The following is a 26710-nucleotide window of genomic DNA, read 5'->3' as shown; positions in this document are numbered from 1 at the left end:
CCTTTAACTGTAAGCATGCAGGCCTGTTTAAACTGACCTCATAATAATCCCCTCTGACTGTCATTTCATCTGTGAGATAATAGTGACCACAATGTGTTTTTTTCCAAGTTTATCACTATTTCAGCTGCTCTACAGGCGCTGTTACATGCAGCAAAAGAGTCACAGAAGCAGCCACCTTGTCTTGTCACACTTTTCTGTATTAACTAATTAAACAGGTGCAGGAAGAGATGTAGGTACAAAGGTCCTTACAAGTTGGATAGCTACACAGTTAATCCTAGTATTTGTCATGCTTTGAATTTGTGCTTTGAAAATCCCAAAGGATAGATACATGAGTAAGATTATACTTAGCTACACACAGGCCTCATAACTTGTTAAAAAGACACTTCTGAGAGGTGCAAATGAACATTTTTCCAGTGAGATTGCAGGAGCCATATTCAGTCTTATAGTCAGACAAAAAAAAGGAGTGGCAGTTTTAGTTTAGAAATTTGGGAAAATGTTTATAAGAATTATTTTAGGTAAAAGTGCTAAAAGCTACATTTTATTTTTTTTAACTCTGAAATTACATTGAACGAAAACCTTAGCACCATCGAAGGGTTAGTAATAAAACAGACTAACACCAACTCTTACCACTACAACAAACTATAGGTAACACTGACAAATTATTGTTCTGGGAAAGCATTTATTACATGGCATGTCATGTGGATGTTACTTTGACACCTTGCACCCTAAACATTGCTGTAGAGCAAGCACCCTCACCATAAACCCAGCACACTGCAAAAAGTACTTAGGAAAGTTTTAAGGAAGAATAAAACAAGTCCAAGGCGTGGATTGAGTAGTTGACTGAGGAGCCAACTGATGAGCCCAAACCAAGGATGATCCAGAGAAATTACGCTCACATCCCAGTGTGTCATAAGTAACTATCAAAGCTGCACCAGGGGGAACTACACAAAATTAGAGAAGTGGTTTTGACATTGTGGGTGATTGGGTGCATGTGGCACAAGGCCTAGCTTTGCTTCCTACTACCTAAAAGCATATAAAATATGCAAACAATGCATTACCATTCAATACAATTAACTCTAGCACACCCAGCACTTCTAGCAGCATAAGTCAATGAATGTAATGTCTACAAAGTGAGGTAAAACAGTCAATTACAAAATTTCAATCATATTTTTATTGGAAAATTATTGAAAACAATGTAAGAATTAAAAACATAGGAACTGGATAGAACATAGCAAGTACTCAAGCTTAAACTGTGTCCTTACAGAGTGCTTTAAATACCAAGCATCAAGATACCTACACAGGTTAGCTAAAATAATACATATCACACTTTACTAAATTGACTTTATAAAACGTCACTGTACAATAAAAGGTTCAACAAGTGGCAAATCTATACAAACATACTGTAAAGAAACCCCTTAGTGGAACTATCATGACAAATTAAAATAGAACAAAATAAAATAAATTCTTTTTTTGTGATATCTGAAGATTATTGAAGGCTCCAAAAGTTAAAACATAATTTGTAAAAAGTAATACATCTACAGGAATTTATATATTATGCAACTTCCAAAAATACATTGCTTAATGTGTGTTTTTTTTTAACTGCATGTGGCAAACCTAGTGGCCACCAAATCACATAAGTATTTAAACACTGTTTGTTAACAGACCAAGCATCTTCTGCACAGTGGATTCTGCAGCAATGTATACTGTCAATTCTCAGAAGGAAACTTTTTCAAATTATTATCCTGTGAAAATAAATTACAAGGTTTCTATTTTTATCTACTGTGGATTTTGTGCAAAAAAGTTATCTACCAAGAGTTTATTGTTAGCAGGTCAAAAACTATTATACAAGGAATCTGCATCAGTAACTTTCATGCAAGAAAAAACAAAAAACCCCAAAACAAAACAGTATTCATACAAAAAAGGCAAGATGTAAAATATTTACCAACAGTTACAAAAATAGCAAGATGAATAAATTAATTTCTTCTACATTTCTTTACTGCCCACATCTCTCCTCTTGTTTTTCCAGCAAATGGAAAAGAGTCCTGGCAAATGTAGTGAAGGGTAAAGAAGCCTTTTACCATGTGTCCTTCACTCCTTTAATCAACAGAGAGCATGAAATACCTGTACAACTGCAGTTGTAACTTTTCTACAATATTAAAAAATATAATAGCAGTCAATCAGGGAGAAATCTCCAGAAGCTGATAAAGTGAAGGCCCAAACTGTCATCTGTTAAAATCCTTTTAAGCTACAGTGGTCTGGATAGCGGGTTGGAAGGGATCAATTTGCTGCTTGTGATAATTTAGTATCAACAGTCACATGTTAGACAGGAGGTTCCTTATAACAGGCTTGCAAGGCTGGTGGTTGGACCGTTTTGGGCTTGGATCTGGACAGGAGGGGGGCCATCAGTCCACTGAAAGAGAGATGGAAGTAAACCGTTAATGCAGCCATACACCAAAGCGCCTAGCCTCAAAAAGGCCATTATGCGTCATATTCAAGGTCACCGTTTAAACGTTTTTGAAACAGATCTCTTGAAATATTTTATTATATAATAAAGGGACAAGAATTACATCATCTCAAAGACTTTTCTTTTTCCTGTATCTATCTAGAGCTTTCATGTTTACTGAAAGATCCAATAAACATACCGGGTTTTCCCTGGCCGAATAGCACAGCTCCTCAGCAAATCATCATCAAAAGATTATATTTTTCTTGAAAATTAAATGTAACACGCTAATCCGTGATTTTATATTTTACAACACATCAAGACTCAGACGAAAATGTTTGAATTTTAACCAGAGCAGTGGTCAGCGATCAGACTCAGCTTGACGAAAATAGCAAAATTTGTGCCTTCTTAAGTTCTTATTTAACATTTGAGAACTTCCAAGTTAGTTGGTATCATGACTCAAACAACGAGCAACAAGCCTATTGTTAACTAACATTAGCATAGCATTTTGGAAATGGTAATGGGTATTTTTGGCTTCCTGATAGTTCAACACCGCTTGCAGCCTTATTTGTAGCATTTCCCACACAAGAACCTTTAAACTGTGTCAGGCAACTGTCTCCATCTCTCTCTCTCTCTCATAACACTGCAAAGACATGTAGATTTATGTCAGCCATGTGATCAATACGAGCTTCTCCTCATCTGTTTAGACTCAACTGCTAGTAAACAAGTGAGTCTAAACAGTATTAATTATCAGCACTAACACTTGACCAGTTCTCCACTGGTTTTACTGAGACCACAAATCAGTTTCTCACTGGTGGATCTTAATGCATTTGATCCTTTTCTATTCAAAGCCTACCAAGCTAATAATTCAAAGCTGTAATCTGTGATTTGTCCACTGACTCGCCGATTTACCTTTTCAACTAATTCAGTCAAACCTACTGTTTATGTGCCATATTTCTGCAGACTGAGCGCACCCACATCCCTCGTGTTACATCACGACCAAGTTCTGATGCTTACAGATGCATTGTGCACGTTCTTTTTATTTCTGGCCAACAGATGAACAATAATAGAAATATTGAGCTTGAGCAAATTAACCAGATGTAAATACCAAATATTTTTATCATGGTGTTTGTCATTTTCCTTTAAGGCCATAATCTTGTTGATTTAGAGCTTCTTTTCTTTTTGGTTCAAGAAAATTTTCATAAAATAATAATAACACAGTGTGATAACAATAAACCTAGGACACCAAGTTGCTTTAACGTACACTGATGAGGTTATGCTCAGGAAGGCTGCAGGCAGCGATGTGGTCCTGTAGCAGCTGCTGGGAAAAGTTCTGGTGCATCTGGGCGGCTTCATGGGCATCCATGGTGTTCCCAAGAGCCTTGTTCAAATCTGCAAGCACAGCACATGGTCAAAACCTTTAAACAAAGCTTGTATTGTAAGAAACTGTGATAAACTCAAAAATGTTTTGCCAAGTAGTCTACACAGATTAGACTGTCTGTGCAGCTCTAAAATAACAAATTATGTTTTACTGAGAAACAGGAAAAAGTCATTCTCTACCTTTCAACAGTGCTGAAGACCAGAGCTGAACTGACATGTCTGGGATCTTGCTGGCCAGCTGCATTGCAGGTACAACCATGTTGTTACTTTCCTACAGAAAAGACAGAAATTTAGAAAATGTCTGCAAATTTTCTGCAAAACCAGTCCTCATTTGAAGACATGCACGCAAAAAAGGGTAGGTTTAAAAATACAATGTTCATTTATTTGTACAAGAGTAATGAGGACCCTCCAATCAACTAAATGACAAAGAAATCTCCTCACAAATGACAAAGAAACCAAATGTTAAAATGGTTGTAGCTACAACCATCAGCAGAGGAAGAGCCAGCTTTTAAACATATTTAGCAGAGATGGCCAGAAATTACTGAATCATTTATTTCACATTTTAAAATATTCATGTGCATATTGCAGCCTTTCTCTGTTAGTTGTTTTGCTTTGCCTGAGACTCAACTAACAAGCAGAACTATGCTTTTCTGTATCGACCAGCAAATGCCTCAGTAGCCACAAACTAATGTTATGGGCTATCACGGGTCCATGCAAATTTGGTTAAGTGCGATGAATATGAGAGCAGTTTCATAAACCAAGACAATGTATCACTGTTCATTCTGTTCCTTTTATGGGCAAAATGTATAAAAAGTTTAACGAATGAGGCTCCAGCTGCAACATTAAACAGCAAAAGGGGATGAGATTAGACAGGTGAGTCATTTATTTCTTACTTTAATAGTTATGTTCTATTTAGTGACCATGTTCTTCAGATCTATCAGGTTACCATTAGTGTGAGCATTAGCCCCATTTGCCAAGTATTTAGTCTTACTCTGTGGTTGCCCAATACGTAGAAGATGTGGCCCAGCAGAACAAGGGAGCATGCCGTCAGTCTGTTCAAATCCTCAGCATTAGACATCTTCAAGGTTTCTCTTAGGAACCGTCTTCAAGACAAAGAAATAAAATTATGCAACAGCGCGGGGTGTGTTTTTGGGTGTGCATGCTTGAAAAAAAAAAGTGCCATACTTTGCCTCGTTGTACCGTCCCTGAAAGAAAGACAGGAGTCCCCTGATGTAGAAGGCAGCAGCGCGGAGGCAGTGGGAGCTGAATGAAAAGAGAAAAGTCAAAGGGTGTATATTTCAGAGTCTGAATTAATATTGTCATTTCATGTATTTTCTTGTGTTGAACATAAAACATGGCTCTTACCTTACGGGAAAGTTATGGTCTGGGTTTATTCTCTCAAGAAGGCTGTACAGCTGAGGAAATTAAGAAAAAGACAAAAAAAAGGAATGTTAAACATTACAAATTGAATAACAAATCTTTTTTTGCCCCTTTGTCTCAAAGCCATAATGTTTATTTTTGAAATGACTTTAATCTCCTAGATGTGGTAGAACTGGGATACAATGTAGTTCTAACTATGCTGAATGAACATTTTTCCTTTGAACATTTAACTTTTCAGTGCTCCCTGGTGGACGGAGAATGTAATGGCAACACCATGTATACGAGGACAGGACAAAAGTATTTATTCAGCCAGGCATTGAATTAACCCACAGCCCACTACATTTCACTAATGTAATTAAAAGACGGAACTCATTATTATGAACTGACCTCCTGGTGTCGGTTGCCTTCCCTTATGTAGACGCTGGCCAAGTTGGTTACAATGTATGTCCACAGTTCCTGGTGTGTGGTGAGCTGAAACACAAGAAGACATGTGGACATAATTTAGATGAGAAAAGAAGTCGCTGCAAGACAGCATTGAAGCGTTTGAAATGGAGGAACTTTTTCACAATTCTAAAAACTTTTGAAGGAAAAGGTACTTTAACTTTTTTTTTTTACATTAATGTTAAGTGCTTTCAACCACACATCTGCTTTCCAACTCTGTAATTATAACCAAACCCATGACAAACAACAAGCACACAGCTATGTTCAGGGCCTCTGTCTTGTTGTTATTGTAGCTGTTGCTATGTCAACTACCCACTGGATAATAAGTCACATTAGCATTCCTATCGGTGGTGGACGTGCAATAAGGGGGAAATAAATAGAATAAATAACAGAGACCTGTAAGCTATGTAGTTCTCGCTGAGCTGCCCTGTAGCTAGCTACCCGCAGGGAGTCCCTAGAAATGTTCAGTCTAAATGCTTCTTATAAGATGAGAAGATGCGAGAACTGTTACAGCAACTGAAGAAAGAGTGCCCCCCCCTCCCAAAAAAAACCAAGAAAACCAAACAAATTGTCACATACTCACCCGCAAAGCTGTAGTAAACTGTGCTTCTGCATTATCCATACAGTTTACTGAGATACAGTACAGACCCTGTGATATGGGAAGGACAGAAGATGAGATCTTTTAGACTTATTATTGGAAAAAAAAACCCCCAGCAAAACCTCACCCAAAAAACAGGAATAAGACTAAAGCTTTTTTCTTTTTCTTTTTTTTTGCAAGTCATTTTTATAGTTCCTTAAATTTGAAGCCGTGTTCTGTAACTTTTGTCTTATATGGTATTGGTAATACGTTCATTAAGCACAGAGTTTAGACAACTTAAGGGTTTTGGCTGAAAATGCTCACCAATAGTGTGTGAAGCTGAGCAGCATGGTTGGTGAATAACCTGGGGGACTGTTGGCACAGCTGACACACCTGTGAAATCTAGAGGGACAGAACAGAGACTTCGTTTTCACAGGACCATTTAGATATGCAAATTATTTTAAAATATAACCTGCAACAAAAATAAGATTCCAAAGGCACTGGACATGACTATATGCTTTTTAACAGAGCACATATCAAAGTCAATCTATTACACTTTTCTTGTTTTCTGCCACATATACTGTCAAAATGATGCATGCACATGTTAAGAATGGCCAAAATTTGAAATAATGATGCCAGTGTTTATACAAAAAAGTCAGTCGTCAAGCTGCTCTACATGCTCAGTTTCCAGGGAAGTTAATCAGAAGAAAAGCAGCCTTAAGTAAAGGTGGTTTTCAAATGGCTTGCTTCATATAGAGGACGCACAGAGGGGCTGCACCAAGGGTCCAATTAAAGATAAAAAATAAAAACATTCTTTCGAACAGCGAATTCTGTAAAGATACACTAGAAGAGTTCAGGGATAAAAGGTGGAAGGAAGCATAATAGCATGCTTTAAATAGAAAACAAAACTCAAAAACTGGCCATAGAAACAGAAACAATATACCTCTTGTAATGCAGTGGCCTTGTGGCCTGTGACAAGTCGGCACATGATTATGTGTTCCAGTAGAATGACTTGAAAGGTAGATAGGATAGGGCTGCAGTCCAACACTGGAGCATAAAAGACACAAAGGACAAAATTTACAAAAGTAGTAGTGTAGTGTACAGGTGTGTTTTCTGTTTGTTTTATAAACAGTGTGAATATTTTAACTCACTTTTTAGCTTCTCTAGTTGCATAAGAGCTTTGTCTGTGTACTTCTGGGCTTTCTCCAGATAGCCTGCTTGCATGGAGTGCATGACTGTCACCTGTAAAATGAAAAGAAAATACAGTTAACAGTACAGTCAAATCCCTTGCAAAGCACTAATATGGGGGGGGGGGGGGGTTCCCTCTCCCCAAACTGTAGTCCCAGAAGCTTTCAAGCTCTACGCTTTTGATATCTACATTTTTAAATGTAGTTGCGTTTCCACTGCAAATTAAAACTACAGATTACTTGTAAACCAGCTGGAAATATCTGTGTCAGAAGTTGAAAAACATTTTACAGCAGATGTTTACCTTGGACTGTTAACGATCTCAGGCCATCTGACTACAAGCAGACAGAATATTTAAATCTCTTGCTATCATGTGTTCCACTGACGCATTAGGAGTTTTTCCTGTGGAGTTTTAACGTCTGGCTATCACTGGTCAAGGACTAGATTTATTGGTAATCAAACTTTTACAATAAAAATTTTTTTGCAACCTTCAAAGGAGTGCAGAAACAAGACAAATAAGGATCATTAGATCCCACATTTATCACAGATTTTCCTCTTATGTCCTTTTTGGAGACTTAATAGTGTTTATACTACAAAATATATACGGTTATATGTGTTCCAGTCCACTCTGGCAAATGGTTTAAGTAAATGAAGCGAATATATATGAAAAATAAATAAAAATTGCATATTTGTGGTAATTTACACTTTTCTAAAACCCATTTGTGATGCGACTCCCCAAGATGCAAACACATCACATCAGCTACTTAAAGCCAAGTGTAAACAGGGTCATAAACTGGAGGACAACCAAAACGGACTATATACATTAAAAATAAAAAACCAACCTCTAAAAGTCATGCTGAGGTTAAAACTTTAAGCGAATTTCAAGTTACGGAAAGAAACGCGCCATTACCAAATATACGAGGACACACATATGTTCCTTGGGCAGCCAGTGGAACAAGTCAGCTGGGTTGCTCGGCAGAATCTCATCATCATGGAGTGTGGAGATGGTTTGGATACACTGCTGCAGCTGCTTCAAACACGGCTTCACGCTCTTCACCTGGAAATGTTCATTAATATCCGTCATATCTCTTTGTAGCATTTAGCACATAGTTATACCTCTACCTATGCCACTAAAATCAACATTTGAATGCATGAACATTAAAACTTTCATAATCCTACCGATGTTACAGGAGAAACATAGCTTACAAAGCTTAAAAATAATCTGCAACAGAAATCTCTGGCAGGACTCTGAAACGGTAAATACTGCAGCTGTCAATTGCACTGACCCATGTATGCAGTCTGTGCAATGGGCAGGCATTTGTTGAGTTTTGTTTCAGTTTTGTTACCGTAACCATTAAATAAATCTTATCCCAGTGCTCTGGTGGGATAAGACAGAAACACTTATAATGTCAGCATTCAGGACTGAGCGTTTAGTAAGGCTTTAACAAGCTTTTAAACCTTATTAACTAGTTTTTAATTAAATGTAACAGATGACTCGATACACACAGTTTTTATGTCCTAATAACCACTAAAGTTGAAGTTATGGCTCCCTCCACATTTATTCAGATAACAGAATAATTGCAGAGTAGCAAGCCTTGTTTTTCCAAGTGTTTTTGCTTAACACAATTTCCTCTTACCTGTCCAGCATCCAGGTAGTGTGTGACCTGTAGCACAAGGAAGAAGACCCTCAGAGACTCCTTCTGGATTGGGTTTCCCTGCCAGTTTTCCACTATAGTTCCACATAGTGTGAGAAGAGGATGCACCTCCCCAAGCTTCCTCTCCATTAGCAGCAACTAGAAGATTGGACAATATTAACACAATCAAAAATGCTTTTTGTTTATTTTAACTTGCACTGTAATTCCATTAGCATTGTGTTAAAAACAACCAAATAAACCCTGAAACAAAACAACAACAAAACAAACTGTTATTGTATGCACTATTTAATATAGTGTGTATTACAACTCTATAGCCCTACAAAGTGAAGTATGACAAAATACTCACCATCCCTTTACTAAGGAGAAACAATGCCCTAAAAAGCAAGAACAAGTCAGGTGAGTTTAGGAAGACAGACAATCTGATTTTTGTTTCCTTACTTCACTAATACTTTATTTCTCTTAACACAATACCTGTTTCTATGTCTGAGCAAATATGGACGTGACTCAGAACAGGTTAAGCGATTATTAATATAAAAATCTGACAAACATGTATGACATTTCCTCTATTACGCACCAGTGTCTGTGGCAAAGTAGGACTGTGTCAGCTGTGTTGTCAAGAGTTTCATAGTCCACTTTCTCATGACTAAACTTTTTAGGAGACCTAAGAAACCGCCAGCTACCCGCTCAAAGCCTTAAATGCAATTAACAGAAGACAGGTACATCTATTTACCTGGTATATTCGGAGCCCACCACTCGGGCGTACTCAGCTCCAACTCCCAAAAGGTCACATGCTGACACCAAGTCTTTCTCCAGTGTATGAAGTTGCTAAGAGACACAATTAATAAACAATGAATAAATGAAAACAATGAAAGAACACAGTTATCTACTGGGACGTTTTGCTTTTGTTTTTTTTTTTTATTATAGACACAAACTCTAGACTCTAACCAATATAGTTCAAAAAGCTCTCATATTGGATTTATTACGTTTATTAATATTAAGAGAACACTATTATACCTGCTTATCAAAATATCTCGCATGAGTAAAGTAATACCCTAGGGGGAAACATTGATACTCATTGTACTTAATACATACCGCCAGCTGGAACAACAATCTGCAGTGCCAGTATGGTGTTTGTTGTGAAATCTGGATGGCTTTGCGCAGCAGGGGTTTTGCAGAGTCCACCAAATTCTGAAAATCGATTTGCAGAATCAATAGTTAAAAGTCAATTAAAAAAGACCACAAGGCATATCTGTTTTTTTAAATACAGAAATTAAAATGTCCTACGATAAGCAGTAAAAAAAAAAACAAACAAAAATTATAATGACCTTACCTTGAATTAGAATGGCTTACCTGTTGGCAAAAGAGTTCTGACAAAATGCTGGCAGCTTCAAACTTGACATCTTCAAACTGAGGAACTTGCTGAGATATATACCACTGCAAAGCAAAAGACAGAAAATGTTGGCGGCGTCGCATTTGCTGTCGTTTCTGACAACATTAAACGCTGATAGTAGCTTTTTAAGCTAACAGCAAAGAAAGAGCGAAAGTCTAAGACTCGGATGGCTATCTAACAAACAGCTGATCAAATCAGACACGAACTGACGTTATTTCTTCATCCATTTACGAATCAAACCTTCCCGAATAAACAGCGATTTAAAGACTTCCGCCGTTCACCGTTTTCGCTCCCTGCGGCCTACACCCATCCCCTTCTCCGCAGCATCCCCGCTCTTTCCCAGATCAAACGTCCCTCACCGCTTTCTCCAAGTGGTTGCGGGCCAGCTCGCTGTTCTTGGTGTGGTGGTAGAGAACCGAGCCAAGCTGAAGATGTGTTCTAGCTTCGATCCTCTGCGGGGGCTTAAACTGAAACACGGCCTGTAGACAGTGCACACAGAGTCGTATTTTAGGCGGACTGGAAGTTCGGAAATGCTCCGCAAAGCCTAAAAGGGCGAGGTACCAGCGCTCCGGGGCCTCTACGTTTGACGCCATTTTCCCAGACAACAACAAGTTTTTCAGCGCTACGGCCAGACTGGCGGGTTGCCAGGTTCGGCCATGTAGAAAGAGCTGCTCACTACTCCTGTTTCGTTTACACTGTTTAGTAAACCTTAAATTATGTTTGACTACGAACTAAAATCACGATGAGTTTATTAGAAATAAATACTTTATCTAATTGCATTTTACTTCAGACACCGTTGCTTAAATATCAATATCAGGCTGTAATTTGTGATGTATTACTCTTATTCAATATATTAAGTTTTCTTTCCCTGTGCCTGACAAAGTATGGCTTTACATATCAAACACAGCTATTCCAAGCGCCCATGTGAACTCACAACACAAAAAATATTTCTTCTAAGTTGACATGCAGTAAGTTATTTAGGGGGTAAGTTGTTTCCCGGGGGGATCAACTGATCAGTAGATTAATTAATCAGTCAATTTGGAGTTGTGGTAAGTATTTGAGCCCATTTCCAAACAGCACATTTGATTATTCCTGCCTTTTGTTTTAGTTTTTTATATGTTTGAGCATGTTAGTTAGGTAAACTGAGCAGTCCAAACAAATATTCTTGAAGAATGTAAACATTTTTTTCCAATAAACTAAATTAAACGGGACACAAAGGCGATGAAGAAAATGATTGTAACAGAATTTAAACGTCAAAAAAAAAGGAAAAGAAAATGTACACAATGTACAAAAATGTAGTGACTATTAAAAATGTTGCCAAAACCTGGCAACCCAATGTTGTGGCCAATCTCGCGAGACTTTACTACAACACCTATATAGGCTCTTGGGTATTGTAGTCAAAATAATGTTATAAGCCGTCCCAATTTTTTTCTTTAAGACGCTGAAAAGCCTAAATAATCTCCTGCGTAGAAGCAGGGTGCTGCTCCGAGTGCAGTTTTGACCCAGACGTCATTTTTAAAGGATTAACACCCTTTGCGCTGCTTGACACTTGTGTATTTTTTAATAGCCATCTCCAGAAACGTCAACATCGTGAGAAGACGTGCAGAAAGACCTCGAAGCGTGTTCAAGGTTCAAGTTTGTGCGAGAACACAACACATGTGTGCATCAGACACCAGGTCAGACTGATTTATCACGTCGAAGATTTCCAAACACGGAGTTCTTTTTGAACACAGACGAAGGTAACAAATGAGATAATCAGTCGTCGTGCAAATAGATTTAACTGCACAGACACAAGCTTGTTTATGCACTGTTTGTATGGATAAGGCGCAGTTTATTCATTTGATTCGAGGTGAGGTCACTAAGTTGTTGGATCAGTTTTAGAGAATAATCAGCAAGTGTGATGATTAGTATTACTCGGATCAATGATGGAGAATAGCGATGGATCGATCCTCGGTAATGCAATACTCTGTTTACAAGCCAGACTGTTTGTGCAGAACATGGGCGTGCGTGCAAGCACGTACTCGCGTCAAGTACATATAGAGAGGGACTGCGACACAAGGGGCTGTGTAGTGTTGAACTCAACTGTCATATCCTTGACATATTTCGCTATATTTCTCTTTGTCTGCAGTGTTTTGTTTTGTTTATTGAATGAGCAGTCGGGTGTTTGGCAGCCCTTGGTAACCCTTAAAGGGGAGACATGGCCCATCGTTTGCAGGACCGTCAGCACAGGCTGCCAGTGGCTCAGGCCACTGTGTTGACTTTGCCACCAGCCAGCCAAGCAAAGGTGAGGATTTGTTTCTATTCATGCCTTAAACTTAAAAACAGGTGATTGATGATACAGTCGTGTTTGAGCATGCCAGGGTGGGGTTGGCATTTAAAGTTTGAGTCATCTTGTTTACAGAAGAAGAGTCAAAATATGAGTCCATATCGAGCCTAATGACTGTGTATAAACACGTTTATAACTGCATACAAACTAATATTTTTGCAGTCTGTGATCATCACATCCTGCCTGTCATCTATTAGTCAGTCACATCAGGTGATGAGCATTACAGCAGCATTTTTTAAAGGCACCAGCTGCGAAAATAAATAAATAAACAAAATATCTATTTATGATTATGATCAAACCTGAAACAAAGCCTGCCTTTCAACTCTCTCAAATCCAGCTCAGTTATACGGAAGTGCTGTTGTTATTGTGAGATCTAGTACAGTCTTCCTTATAACACCATCTGAAGGACAAGTGTCTTCTGCTATGTGCTTTAAATAGCAGAGAGTTGCCACATAATCCAAAGCTGGTCTTTGTTTACAAAGCAATGGAGTGGATAATATTGAGTAACCAGAATAATTATTCATATTTCCAGTAGTTTCACATGGTTAGGATTGCTGTAATAGTGGATTTTTAATGGCCTAAAGCTTTTGTTTCCTTATTGAACACCAGTACAAAGTCAGTTTTAAAATACTGAACCTGAAAAACAGATTTTTATTTTATTTGCTAAAGTTAAATTACAGCAGTTAAATCTGCAATCATCATAGTAATAATGCAGCATCTTTGTTCTTCAGTTCAAATGCTCTTCTTATCAGTTGGGAGTGTTTATTGGGTTCAACTGTCCCACTCACTTCACGGTCTTGCACACACAAACAGCTCCTGGTCTTGTGAATTGTTACCTTTTGTGATTCTTTCATAACTGTGAAATTTTTGTCTCTAACCAAAATGCGGATTTCTGCTGTCACATAAACGTGGGAGCCTATGTGCTAATAAACATGTGATGTTTCTTATGCAGTACATGAGGATTAGAAAGCTAAATAAACCCAGATAAACAATTAAACTTTTTTTTGGTCCTCCATTAAAAGCCAGCGTAATATTTTGAAGAAATGGGAAGTTATGGTAACGTCAGCACTAAATAACAAAATGTTTTCAAGCAGGATGTGAGGCCTAGCTGGTCTGCTCTGGAATCCCTGTTATGTGGTGCGTTTGCCGGAGCTATCGCCAAAACAGTTATTGCACCTCTGGATCGCACCAAAATAATTTTCCAAGGTAAGTGTGACAATGTGGCAAATATGGAAAGAATATAGGTTGGCATGTTAGCGACTTAACCTCTGTTTTGTGTATTAGGTGTCACCATAAATGCAGCCACTGTTTTTCTGTTTGTACCAGAGTTCTTGCTAAGTGTTCCTGACTAATTACTAATCCTCTTAGTAGATGTTTAACTTATGTGGGAGAGTGTGTATTTTTTAGCCTTGAGGTTCACTGTGTCTCTGTTGTTTATTCACAGTGTCCTCAAAGAGATTCTCAGCTAAGGTGAGTTCAGGCATCTGTCCTATCAGTGAGTCAGGAACTGATAAGTTGCAGATTGACGCAGGTTAATTCATGAATGTAATGATAAGAAAATACAAATAACAAACAAAGGAGTGTTGTGGATTTTTGCATAGGAGTAGTCGCCTGCTTTTCTTCATTTTGAAACATTAGTAGCAGAGTATTTTTGATTTAGGTAGCACAAAAACATGCAAAGTAAATAATGTTATTTTTTTGATTTATAAGCAGCAAATAAATCAGTAATAAAGAATGCTACCATTAGCTAGAAGACTACTGCAGTGCTAATATTCTATATGTTCTTATTCTCAAGTTGCACACATTTTCGTAAGCTTGGTTAGCTTGACTATATAATGTCGTTATCCTGATCGTGATAAGATGATTAGGTGCGGAAAACATGACCGGACTGTACCCTTGTTCCTAATCTAGGAGGCTTTCAGGGTCATTTACTCTACATACATAGAGGGTGGGCTGTTCAGTCTGTGGAGGGGAAACTCTGCGACCATGGTGAGGGTCATGCCCTATGCTGCCATCCAGTTCTGCTCACATGAACAGTACAAAAGACTGCTGGGGAGCAGCTACGGCTTCCAGGGCAAGTGAGTAAGCAATTTATATCAATACACTATATTTACAGCCTGTCTAGTTTTTAGCTGTGCTAACAGGATGATTCTAGAGATGTCACTATAAATCACTCACTTTGTTTGTTATTGGGTTCTTATGACTGGCAATCTATCTTGAAACTCTTAATAGAGTTTTGTCAAATCCGACCCATCGTCAGGTCAAAATTTCTGACGCTGAAATACAGCATCAGAGAGCCTCTAGCATTATTAGTGTGTTTCTTTGATTTTAGTTTGCTCATTCTATCTGTATACTATTATCCTGGTTGTTTCAGAGCTCTGCCTCCTTTTCCACGTTTCCTGGCTGGGTCTCTGGCTGGTACAACTGCTGCTATGCTTACCTATCCACTGGACATGGTACGAGCCAGGATGGCAGTGACTGCCAGAGAAATGTAAGTACCTAACAATTGTGATAACACGCAAAAGTGTACCTCACCATGTCTTCACCAGTGGAATGGATGAAGCACACTTCATTGTTTGCTGAATGTTACAGTATCACACAACACAAAAAGGTTTGTGTCAGCTTGGTAAATGATGTCTTGCCTGCCATGTGTTCCTTCAACAGGTACAGTAACATCATGCATGTCTTTGTGCGGATCTCCCAGGAGGAGGGTGTCAGGACACTTTACCGAGGCTTCACCCCCACTATTTTAGGTGTTATCCCATATGCAGGAATTACTTTCTTTACCTACGAGACCCTCAAAAAATTACATTCAGGTACTGACCATTGAGGCTTTTTCTTTTCAAATCAGTAAAGTTGAAAACATACATACATCTGTTTTTTCACTTATCAATTTTTTCATGCATTTCTCTGTTGGTGTTTTTCTCAATTCAGAGAAAACAAAGCGATCCCAGCCTTACCCTTATGAGCGCTTGGCATTCGGTGCCTGTGCAGGCCTGATTGGACAGTCGGCGTCGTACCCCCTGGATGTGGTACGTCGGCGCATGCAGACAGCCGGAGTTATCGGTTCGTCCTACAGCACCATTCTGGGAACCATGCGTGAGATCGTGACTCACGAGGGAGTTATACGCGGACTGTACAAAGGCCTGAGCATGAACTGGGTGAAAGGGCCCGTTGCAGTGGGGATAAGTTTCACCACATTCGACATTACGCACAACCTTTTGCTCAAATTGCACCAGATGGGCAACTTTATCCACTGAATCATGTGGGAACAACATAGGCGTAACATATGGCACAGATGAGACTGGCATAAGAGAGGTTGTCAGGTCTGTGGGATGGCAATAATATGTCTCTGGCCTCTGCAGGACTATTGTGTTGCACACCCCTGTTCCCTTAAGGCAGCATGTCAGAAGAATGGACAGGAGATCTGCTGTTCACACAGATAGGCTTTATCTCAGACTTTGAAAAATGCACTTTCAAAGAAAGCGAAGAGACAAAAAAGTATTTTGAAATTGTTCACACAATCTGAGCTTTGTTGTGAAATCATAATACCTTTGTGAAGGTTAAAGCAGTGAACAGCCAGGTGTGTTTTTGATTGCATCAGTATGGAGAAAATATTTGCACTTTATTAAACATGCAATGTTCTTTCAGTTTGACCCATTATCATTACAGAGAACACAATGAGTTTGAAACCTTTAAATTAGGAGATAAATTTTGATTTTAAATAAGTGCTTTCATTTCGTTAGTATTAAATAGCCTGATTAAATAAGGTATTGTTTGTAATGAAGGCTGAGTACCCAGTGTTCTTTGTCTTTGAATTTCATCAAATTGTGTAACTGTGCCAATGTGGACTGATGGAGTGAAAGAGGGTGATCACGTCAGCAGGACTGTGCAGTTTCACTTTCCATGCAGCACTGAGGTGCAGTGAATTTATAGTACTTATGTCTAATAAGTGGACGTTAATCAAACCTTAAACCTAAACAAAAGACAGATTTTGGGGTTATTTGCATGTTCTTGACATTTCTGCTTTTTTACTTTACTGTTGTCACATTGCTTGTACTTGCTTGTAAAGCATTGTTTACTCAGAATCTAAACATAACACACTTAACTTGGTCTTCTTTTTTTTTCTTCTTTTAAATAAAAATAAATTAAACAGTAAATGGATATTTCAAAGATGGATCATATCCAGTGATGTAAATTTAGTTCTTTTGTGTGTGTGTGTGTGTGTGTGTGTGTGTGTTTTTTTTCTTTTTAAGATTGTCTTTCCATTAAAGGGTCCATCCACACCACTAAGCAATGAATCCTTTTGTCCACTTGAGGGGGCCATGTAACAAGCAAAGCTAATGGTGCTGTCATCAGCATTCAAGAGCAGATTTAAATCACTGATGTTCGATCAGTTTTACATGGCTGAAGAAAAGCCTTCACTAATGGTTGTACTACCAATAAAATGCTTTTTCATTGTCATAAGTGTTTTGTTTACATTGGGTTCCTCAAAGACTGGTCTATTGTGTCACTTATCAAAGTTTAAATAGACTTAAAAACACTTATTGGACATTTCAGGTACACCTTACTGGACTCTCTCTCCCTTCAGAACTGCTTTAATTATGGTGCAGGTTCAAAAAGGCCCTGGAAACATTCCTCACAGATTTTGGTCCATATTGATAAGTTGCTGCAGATTTGTCTGCTTCACATCCATTATACAAATCTTTGGTTCCACCACATCCAAAAGGTGCTTTATCAGATTGAGATCTGCTGACTGATTCTCATTGTCATTTGAGATGATTTGTTCTTTGTGACATGGTGCATTTTCTTGCTGGAGCCACCATCAGAAGTACTTGTAGAGGGATGGACATGAGCTGCACCTGTGGTCGGGTAGGCTGCGGCATTTAAACTATATGAAGCTGGTACTAAGTGACCTTGAACCTTTGAATCGATAGAGCCGTGCTTTCATGCTGTTTATGTCAAAAACCTGATCACACCAAAATAGTAACAGAACTCACACCAGATGAGGCATCGTATTTCCAGTCGTCTGCTTTTCAAGTTTGAAAAACATTCATAGTTGACAGGAGTGGCACTCAGCCCATGGAGATGCTCTTCTGCGTGTTTGGTTGTATTGAATGGTTAGTTGAGTCACTGCTGTCTTCCTTCTCTTACTTCTGACATCAACAAAGCATTTTTTTCCTGTAGAACTGCCACTGGATATTTTCTTTGTTTGTGACCATTCTCTGTGTACCTTATAGATGGCTATGTGGGGAAATTCCCCCAGTCGAACAGGTGTGATGGACCCAGAGACGTGTAAATAGGCGTACCTAATAAAGTGGCGGGTGAGTATATGTGTTGCTTGGTCTTCCTTTACTTTCAGTAGATGGCAGCACTGAGCAGCTACTTTCCCTGCACAGCCTGGCCTATAATGGGGAATATTTAGGCTCTGATCACCTCATGGCCTGAACTTGACCTGTATGAGGGGCCGTACAAGCCAAAATTCATACTTTGACTCTCACATACATATATTCTTCTTTCACACACATATATTTTCACTCTCACATACATATATTCTTCTTTCATGCACATATACTTTCACTCTCACATACATATATTCTTCATTCATGCACATATATTTTCACTCTCACATACATATATTGTCATCTCGCACACCTTTATTCTTAATTCATATCCATGTATATTCACTCTCACATAAATCCATTAATCTTCTTTTCACACACATGTATTCTATTTTTCTTAATGCTACATATTTTTATGTTGACATATATTTATTCTCCTTGCAGGTGCAGCCCTTTCTAGTCATACATATATATACATACCCTTTACCTTTCAACACATATATATTTGTACTCCTATACTCATATACACATACAATCCCAGTGTTTATCCTTTACCCTTGCATACATACACTCTGACATTCACATCTGCATTTCCTAACACAGGAAGTTAATCCTTTAAGCAGGAAGTTATTCTTAAACCAGGAAATGTAATACACTTGGAGAACTTACTTGACATACCCAGACCTAAACCAGAAGAACCAAGCAATGAAGCTGTTCAAAGTTGTCCTGCTTTCTTTGCTAGTATTGCAGTTAATTTGTCGAGTAAGTAGTAATGAAAATGACATTAGAACTTTTTTAAATAATGTATTAGAATGTTTGGAACCAATTCAAAGAGAAGCTACAGATTCTTTTGTTCGTCAGAGGCTCCATAGAGAACTTGGTGATCACATTCAAACCTTATCTGGAATTTTGTCCATCTCAAGATTTGTTGACGATGCAAGAAATAGAGAAGCAGTGAATACATTACAGTCCTTAAATGGATGGCTAATTTTTTTACTGACTGCTTATGAAACCAGACAAGGAACTACATCTGAGAACAGACTTGTCTTGCTACCTCCACCTCTCATGACTTGCTCTCAAGGTCGACCGCGATACAGCATTTCAAGAGAGCAAATATCTCATTTAGTATCTCTTGGAATGAACTGGCAAAGCATTGCAACATGCTTAGGGGTTAGCTCCCGTACTCTGTACAGGCACAGAGAGGACCTTGGCATTGAGCCACTGACTTATGCAACATTATCCGATGAAAACCTGAACAGGGTTGTTAGGGAAATCCTTCAGTATACCACAAATGCAGGTGAACGATATGTGCATGGCAGCTTGAGATCACGTGGGTTACGAATCCAAAGACAAAGTCTACAAGAAATTGAGCCCTTTGGACGTTCCCTCAGAAGACGCAATGCAATACGTCGACGACTGTACAGTGTTCCTTTCCCCAATCAGTTATGGTGAGAAAATTCTAACAGAAAAACAGTCCTGATTCTAAGTCTATAGCGAAATGGATTATCTAAAGCAAAATAACTCATTGTTTTATTTACTCAAACGTGTGCATATCCTTGACCATGTCATAGTTTCCCCATACATAACTTCTACTTATTTCATTTTTCTATAGGCATATAGATGGAAACCACAAACTTGTGAGATGGAGGATGGTGTTCCATGGCTGTGTGGATGGTTTCAGTAGAACCATCATCTACCTTGCGTGTTTAGATAACAACAGGGCATCAAGTGTTTTGTCACTGTTCATGGTTGGTGTTCAGAACTTTGGAATGCCATCCAGCGTGAGATGTGATCATGGACTAGAAAACACTGGTGTTGCCCGTTTCATGCTTTACAGGCAAGGACTGAACAGGCATAGTGTTATCACTGGCAGGTCTGTGCATAATCAAAGAATTGAGCGATTATGGGCAGAATTAAATCGAGTGGTCTCATATCATTTTGTTAATCTTTTCAATTTTATGGAGGAGCATGGTGTATTAGATTCACTTAATGAGGTCCATTTATTTTGTCTTCATTATATATATTTGCCACGTATTCAAAGAGCTGCCACAGAATTTCAGAACCAGTGGAATAACCATGGACTTTCAACACAAGGAGGGCAAACCCCTCTTCAGCTGTGGCAAAGGGGCATTATCAACAATGCAGGAATACATAACCCAAATATGAATGGTATTTGTGAAAATGACTTTGGTATTGATGAATGCAGACCACTGCCAGAGCTGGAGACAAACAATAATGTCGTTGTTCCATCAATTAACATTTCCATCAGTGACACCATGATGGTTACACTTCAACAGACCTTTGATCCATTTGAAGATGATGGCAATAACGGTATAGATTTATTTTGCAACCTTGTTCGTTTTCTTGAGAGACAATCCTAAAATATCAACAAGGCCTCTGGAGAAATTTCATTTACTGTAATTGTGGTTGTGCAGCTTAAAAAGAATACAGTGCCAAGACTGTTGTTAGTTCAATATTATTAGAAGTTTAGTCACAGCTTTAAATTTCAAGAATGCTACTATCAACCTTTACATGCATGTTTACGGTTTGTATACAATTTTAAAGAATTTATGAGTTGTATTATGTGAGTGTGTTGAGATTTTACAACCATGTTTTGTTTTAAAACACCTTGTTAAAAGAAAAAATAAATTTGTGCAACCACATTTTATTGAGGTTTTTGGTCATCACAATCACCAGATGTATTGTCTTGGAACAAGATGACTCAAACTGATAACATTAACATTAATACAGTCAATACATCAAACATGGATCACTGATCAAATAGAATAGAAGTGTCAGATAAACAATATTGAAGAACACCAGAGAATAAAAGCAACAAACAAGTACAAACCTAGAAAACAAAAATAATCACAATGCACATAAATTAATGCAATGAAAAAATTATTATTGAATTATGTTAGTATATATAACTATTGTATACTTGTAGAATGGTACCCTGACAAGCAAAAAGACTTGAAGCAAATGAACATTTGTTAAAAGGTCAATGCAAAAACAGAGCCTCCAATCACAAAATAGGTGGGTGACATATGAAATATGGCAACATAAAGTAAATTCAGCTTGGTCTCAAGCGTGTTAATTGGTGTTTTAGGTGGAACATTTTGAACATTTGTTTGATTTCTGGGAAAGAAAATGCAATGATATTCAAAACACCCCCCCCCCCTCTCTTAGAATTACTTAATGGTTGACACTCATTAATTTAACTGAGTGCAAAACTCAGATTAGCATACTAACCTGACCAGGAATTAAGCTATTCCAAAACCATGTGTATTACCTAATGCAAAGTCCATATTCTCCTGAAAGTCTTTGTAAGAGGTATGAAGTGGTAACTTTAAACAATTGATGCACGTGTTTGCAATGGGTAGTTTAGACATGGTTTGTGCATCTGGCTCTTGGTGAAGAAATTCAATGGACGGTTGTGGAGAGAAGCCAATTGGTGGAACAGTGTTGGCTCCAGTGGCGAAGGCAAAAATTGTCCCCAGCTTCTGTGTTCCGTCTTGATCTAAAGGAAAAGCAATACTGTCAAAAATGGCATTAAAGACAAAAAACACAGCAAGCATTTCTACTTTTAACTGATTCAATGAAAAGATGCATTGAATTGAACACAATGCTTAAAACGCTAAATTTACCTTCTGCATCTGCTAGGTAGTCTCTCCAGAAACTGTCAAGAAGGTCAGCTGTAAGCACTGAAGGTGACCAGCATAGAAGGGTGCGAAAACTCTCTGGGTGATCTTGGATTTTGTCCAGCACCTCAAGTGTCCGTAGTCCATCCTGAAATCTAAATGATAATCAGAATTACCTTTAAAATCACAAATCACATCAAAAATGAATGGATCCAAGAAGTATAATCTAAAACATATGAATTTATATATACAATAATTTTTACTTCAGATTATTCACATCATCAAAAGTGTATATCCCAAATCTGCATTTTTCATGTGATGCTGTCACCTTTGGAGGCATGGTGTACCTACACATAAAGAAATGTCACACAAAATTCCCAGAATACAAGGCAATCAGCATGGGTTTGAGTTACTTATTGGACAACAATAAATACATACATACATACCTTTCAAATGGACCACGGACTCTGTGTATTACTTGGAACATGATAATGTCATGTATAAGCAGATACTTGTCTTCCAGCCTCCGTAGCGGCCTCAGGCAGCCAGCATTGGCTAAGTATTCCTGAAGTGGCTCAGTTGCTACTATCAGATCTTCAAAGGATTTACACTCTTTAACCTTCAAATAAAAAAATAAAAAATTAATGGGCCCCAATTAATACATGGAGTAGAACGAAATGCACACAATACTAAAACATTATCCAACAACTGACAAATCAGTTTTACCCTTTTAATTTTTTCACGCAGGTCACTATCGGCAACATCTTCTAAAACTGGTTTAGCCAAATCTGGGCCATCAACAAGGCAAGAGAAGAGTGTTGGGGACAGAAAGCCTGCTGGTGGACCACCATGTACAAGGCTTACTGCAATGGCTCTGCCTGCAATGAAGTATCTGTCCTCCCTCATGGCTAGAAATAATGAAAAACATTACATGTCAATAGATGCATGAAAGCGCTTGACAAGAACTTCATAAAAATGATTTTTTTTATTGCATTACTCCAGGGATATCAGCCTAAAATCAATACATACCAGCACTATCAAGCGCCAAGTTCATTTTGCCTTCTTCACCCTCAAACATTGGAGACAGGGGCAAAGCTTCGATCAGAAGTCTTAGAAATTCTCTTCTTGGTCCACCCAAGTCAACAGCCTCTTCAGGTACTCCCATATCGTCAGAAAACCTGACAGAAATTGTGTGGCATGGATCATATGTCACTCGTTTAAAACCTCTAATTGCTCCATCCAGGACTGTTGATCTATTAATGTTGAACTTGCATTTCTTCTGTTGGTTTACTTTTGCAGAAAGTTCCTCCAAAATATCTTTTGCTGATACCAAACAACTTGAAGTCCTGTAGGATTAGAAAAAAGAAAAGAAAAAAAAAGAAAAAAATATTGAAAAGAACATCAGTAAAAACATTCACATACAAGGGCTACAAGGACATACAAAGTTTTGTCAAAATCAGAATCAGCATACTTTATTAATCACCAAAGGAAATTATCATAATCATAAGCAAAATGTACAAAGGAGTATATTGCTCAGTGGCTTTTTATATTGTTTATATGTTTTGGAGAACTAGAAAGCACTAGAGCAAAGAAAAATAGTTTCAATGCACAATAAGTAAATTTCATTTCATTGTCAGATAGGCAGCGAATTTTTAACAGCCTATTTCAAATAAAATAAAATTTGCCAGCAATACAGCATTATCATTTGACTCTGTAGACATTATTCAAAAAACTGTTTTGTTAACAGCAAATATAAATATCATATATGCATATAAATATCTGAGGATGGATTACACTCCTTCACAACACTGGTTACAGTATTGGATTGCAACAAATATGGTGTGTTTAATTGGCTACTGTAAAACATTTGTATTTGAAACTAACCTTTCGCTCTGCAGGCTTGCTAGTATAGCCTGGTTAAGTTCCTCATCATCAGAAGACATGTCAGATAGTGGAGTCATGATTGAAAGGTAGTTATCGTAGTTTACAGATTGACTGTGTGTTGATGTAGAGGGTAATGCTGAACAATGATTCTCTGGATTCCTGGTCTGGTAGGGTGAGCTTGAGGTATTTCGGCACGTCAGGACCAGAACTGGATCACTTAAAGATGCAGATGATGAGGTAGAAGGCTGACTAGTGGAAGGGTAGATTTCCAATGAAGACACTGGTAACTGGCTGAAGGAAATGTTTGTTGAAGCGCTGCTGTACTTGTGTGAGATACTACTTTCATGGGTCAAGGCAGGAGTTTCCGTTAATAATGTTCCATTACAAACTGATGAGGCAGGAGATTGCGTCGGAGCAGAGATTGGTTGGAAGGCAGCTGTTGAACTGGCAAAACTGTCTGAAGATGATGAGTGCAGCTGCCTTGATGAAACAGGGTTTTCTTCACAGTTTTCCTCCCTGCTGTAGCTTGTAATATCATCCTTAGAAATAAAATAATAATTATAATAATTCACATATATTGAATTTGAACATTAAATACCATATATCCAACCTCTTCTGCTTATTCTTATCAGAGGTGGGGTGGTTGGAGCCTATCCCAGCTACCATAGGGTGAGAAATTTCAAGAGTTAATAGATCTTTCTCACAATTACTTTTACATACTAGGCAGACAAAATTGTAACACATCTCCTGAACAGCAGTAGTCTTACGTTCTATAATTCACAAACAGTCCAACAGAGCAGCTGTAAATTTAGTCAATACCAGAGCTTAGGATTAACATTTTAAAAAAGGAACATTAACTTGGTACTATTCTATCCAACTACAAAAGGTGAAAGGCAAGTTTAAAAAGAACAGACATGAGAAAGTTCAAAGGTTGTTTATGCACCAATTTCTGGTCTTCATATTATTACTGTAAAGTGCTATGTAGATTCATTCAAAAGTCAAATAACGTACCAAAATTGGTTTTGATGGTCTGATGTATAGGGCTTTCGATTTATCAATTTTATGTATGAGATTTGCATCCAGCTCCTGTCCTGCTCGCAGTTTGGGCGCAATCAGTCTGTTGCCACAAGCCATCAGAAACTCCAGGCTGGAAAACAGTTACAGTAAGTTGTAAAATGTTTAAAATCCAAAACAGCAAAAATGTTCCAATAACTTTTTTAGAGCTAATCTTGTTTTCCTCTTTGAATCAGACTGAAACCAGTAGTAACAGAAGTAAACTTTATACAAATGTCAAAAAAGTATGCCAAAAATGGAGTGTTCAAGAAAGGATAACTGATTTGGTTCTTTTATTTTAGTTTACTGATTCATGTCTACCTGTTCTCTGACTTAAATCGTTATGTAAAGCTTTGAAATGCCTAGATATCGAAAAGACTACTGACAAAAGCTGTGTCGCATTAGGTTTCGACTGCTAGCACAACCTACCTTACATCAATAGAAAGTTTATCTCCAAAGGCGTCCCTTATTTGTTCAGAGACAGTTTTCTGGTCCCAGGATTTTTGGAGTTCAAATCCATTCAATATATGCCCTTGTTCATGTAAATGTTGTTTTGTGCGATGCTTGACAACAACACTGCTTGATGGCCGTGGAAGAAGGATGACATCTTTGTTGAAAGTATCATGATAATGTGTCTTGGCCCTATAAAACAAAACAGAAACTATATTCAGATTTATGTATCTTTTGTTTTATTTACCTATACTTAGACACTATCAGTTCCTTAAGAAAGTTGCTAATGTCACTTGGTAGTGACCAGCTTACACGTTAAACTGTTGCTAAGCTTTTATGAATAAAATAAAATGTTACACAGTTTATATTAAAAAAAAACAGTATCGCAGCTAGCCATTTAGCCCACTTGAATATGTTTAAAGTTGCTTGTGCATGTAAGAGTTGAGTATAATAGCAAACACAAATAACAGAAACATAATTTGAAAGAAAAAAAATGCATAAAGTAATAGCATGCCTATAAATTGCCTTTGGAAAAAAAAATGGAAAATGTACGTAAAATAGAAAATGTTTTGGGGTTTGACCATTTTAATTCACTGACGCTTGAATTAAATAAATAAATAAATAAATAAATAAATAAATAAATAAATAAATAAATATATAGTACAATGCATAAGGATTTTTTTTACTGCTCTACAAAGAGGCATACAAAGAAACATTTGCTATTACTTTTTACTTTGACTAAAGAACAAAAAAGACACCGATCATATTTCTTTTTTTCTTATTTCATACACTGTAGAAACTGGACTGAAGGCATGACTTGGCATCCATGTTTATCTACCTCTACAGTGGTACAGATATTGATCCACTCACAACACAGAGTTGGATTGATGTCTTCTAGCAAGATTAAAATTCTACCCCAATAAATAAATAAATAAATAAATAAATACAAAACTAAACAAAAACAACAAGAAAATTAACCCAACCTTTTATTTAGCAGGCTAATGTAGCTACCACCTCCCACATTAATAAAGAAGATTTAATAAAGTAATCTTAAAGTAAGCATCAACTTACACTCGGGTCACAAGTACAAACAGCCACTAATATTGAAATAAATGCCACGGTCTTTACTGTTTTTAATGTGGATGCTGCTGAATAAATTAGCTAGGGCTAAAAATTTATAAGGGTAAAAAAGTGCGTTGCTAAATCAGCAAAGCACATTTCGTATTTTGTATTTCGCAGTTGTATAGTTAAGTGGCAAACTGTTTTGTTCTTACCTTTTCCTTGATCTGCAGTTCCAGTTGCCAAAGTGTTTTTGGGTCTGATATCGCAAAGACTGCCCCACTCCAGTCGAACTCCGTGTAGCTACTTGACTCGTTGAAGATACCCGGGTGTTAGCTGGTCTAAAAAGTTCCCTCATCTCACTTTCCACCGTGCTGTGGGTAACACTGGGTGCAGTTGAGCCCGTCCCATCTCGATCAAGTGACGAGGACAACGATGTGACCGTTTCAGGAGATGATAAAATATTTCTTAACAACCCGACAGCTTGCTGAAGAACTCCAGTTTCTT

The 26710-nt window shown here is 37.8% G+C and overlaps 3 protein-coding genes across 4 annotated transcripts; 1 reads left to right on the top strand and 2 right to left on the bottom strand.

The window, feature by feature from the left end:
• Positions 1–1166: 1166 nt before the first annotated feature.
• LOC308393940 (MAU2 chromatid cohesion factor homolog) lies at positions 1167–11076 on the bottom strand. The gene is made up of 18 exons (XM_080878008.1): positions 10808–11076; positions 10409–10492; positions 10151–10246; positions 9789–9883; positions 9405–9432; positions 9041–9196; positions 8314–8460; positions 7370–7460; positions 7162–7265; positions 6543–6620; positions 6225–6290; positions 5588–5671; positions 5186–5235; positions 5006–5083; positions 4812–4923; positions 4001–4091; positions 3705–3832; positions 1167–2410 (listed from the first exon to the last, which is right to left on the bottom strand). The coding sequence occupies exons 1-18, from the start codon at positions 11039–11041 to the stop codon at positions 2336–2338; spliced, it is 1797 nt and encodes a 598-aa protein (XP_080734134.1). The 5' UTR covers positions 11042–11076; the 3' UTR covers positions 1167–2335.
• Positions 11077–11850: 774 nt separating this feature from the next.
• On the top strand, positions 11851–17202 carry LOC308393982 (mitochondrial coenzyme A transporter SLC25A42-like). 2 transcript variants are annotated; one of them, XM_080878064.1, is made up of 8 exons: positions 11851–12187; positions 12577–12732; positions 13869–13980; positions 14219–14244; positions 14686–14852; positions 15149–15265; positions 15439–15590; positions 15709–17202. In XM_080878064.1, the coding sequence occupies exons 2-8, from the start codon at positions 12646–12648 to the stop codon at positions 16032–16034; spliced, it is 987 nt and encodes a 328-aa protein (XP_080734190.1). In that variant the 5' UTR covers positions 11851–12187; positions 12577–12645; the 3' UTR covers positions 16035–17202. The 2 variants fall into 2 exon arrangements, with proteins under 2 accessions (XP_080734190.1, XP_080734189.1); XM_080878063.1 differs by having other exon boundaries at positions 13866–13980.
• Positions 17203–20748: 3546 nt separating this feature from the next.
• On the bottom strand, positions 20749–26710 carry LOC308394014 (uncharacterized protein). Its single transcript, XM_080878109.1, has 9 exons — positions 26419–26710; positions 25124–25336; positions 24653–24788; positions 23642–24180; positions 22787–23103; positions 22484–22665; positions 22204–22376; positions 21764–21912; positions 20749–21636 (listed from the first exon to the last, which is right to left on the bottom strand). The coding sequence occupies exons 1-9, from the start codon at positions 26559–26561 to the stop codon at positions 21380–21382; spliced, it is 2109 nt and encodes a 702-aa protein (XP_080734235.1). The 5' UTR covers positions 26562–26710; the 3' UTR covers positions 20749–21379.

Source organism: Rhamphochromis sp. 'chilingali' (genome assembly GCF_963969265.1).
Source record: "Rhamphochromis sp. 'chilingali' genome assembly, chromosome: 3".
Classification (NCBI taxonomy): domain Eukaryota; kingdom Metazoa; phylum Chordata; class Actinopteri; order Cichliformes; family Cichlidae; genus Rhamphochromis; species Rhamphochromis sp. 'chilingali'.
Note: the sequence above shows the minus strand (reverse complement) of the source record. Positions and strands in the feature narration are given on the sequence as shown.

Bases quoted from the DNA above. Each gene is read 5' to 3' on its own strand.
- LOC308393982 (XM_080878063.1), top strand. From the start codon at position 12,646: ATGGCCCATCGTTTGCAGGACCGTCAGCACAGGCTGCCAGTGGCTCAG. The intron at 13,981-14,218 runs GTAAGTGTGACA...GTTTATTCACAG, and splicing joins CACCAAAATAATTTTCCAAG to TGTCCTCAAAGAGATTCTCA. The intron at 15,591-15,708 runs GTACTGACCATT...TTCTCAATTCAG, and splicing joins CCTCAAAAAATTACATTCAG to AGAAAACAAAGCGATCCCAG.
- LOC308394014 (XM_080878109.1), bottom strand. From the start codon at position 26,561: ATGAGGGAACTTTTTAGACCAGCTAACACCCGGGTATCTTCAACGAGT. The intron at 23,104-23,641 runs GTTAGTTTCAAA...CTAATCCTACAG, and splicing joins GCAAGCCTGCAGAGCGAAAG to GACTTCAAGTTGTTTGGTAT. The intron at 21,913-22,203 runs GTATGTATGTAT...ATTATCATTTAG, and splicing joins GTCCGTGGTCCATTTGAAAG to ATTTCAGGATGGACTACGGA.
- LOC308393940 (XM_080878008.1), bottom strand. From the start codon at position 11,041: ATGGCGTCAAACGTAGAGGCCCCGGAGCGCTGGTACCTCGCCCTTTTA. The intron at 4,092-4,811 runs GTAAGACTAAAT...TCTTTTCTGTAG, and splicing joins ACGTATTGGGCAACCACAGA to GAAAGTAACAACATGGTTGT. The intron at 3,833-4,000 runs GTAGAGAATGAC...CTGTGCTTGCAG, and splicing joins GTCTTCAGCACTGTTGAAAG to ATTTGAACAAGGCTCTTGGG.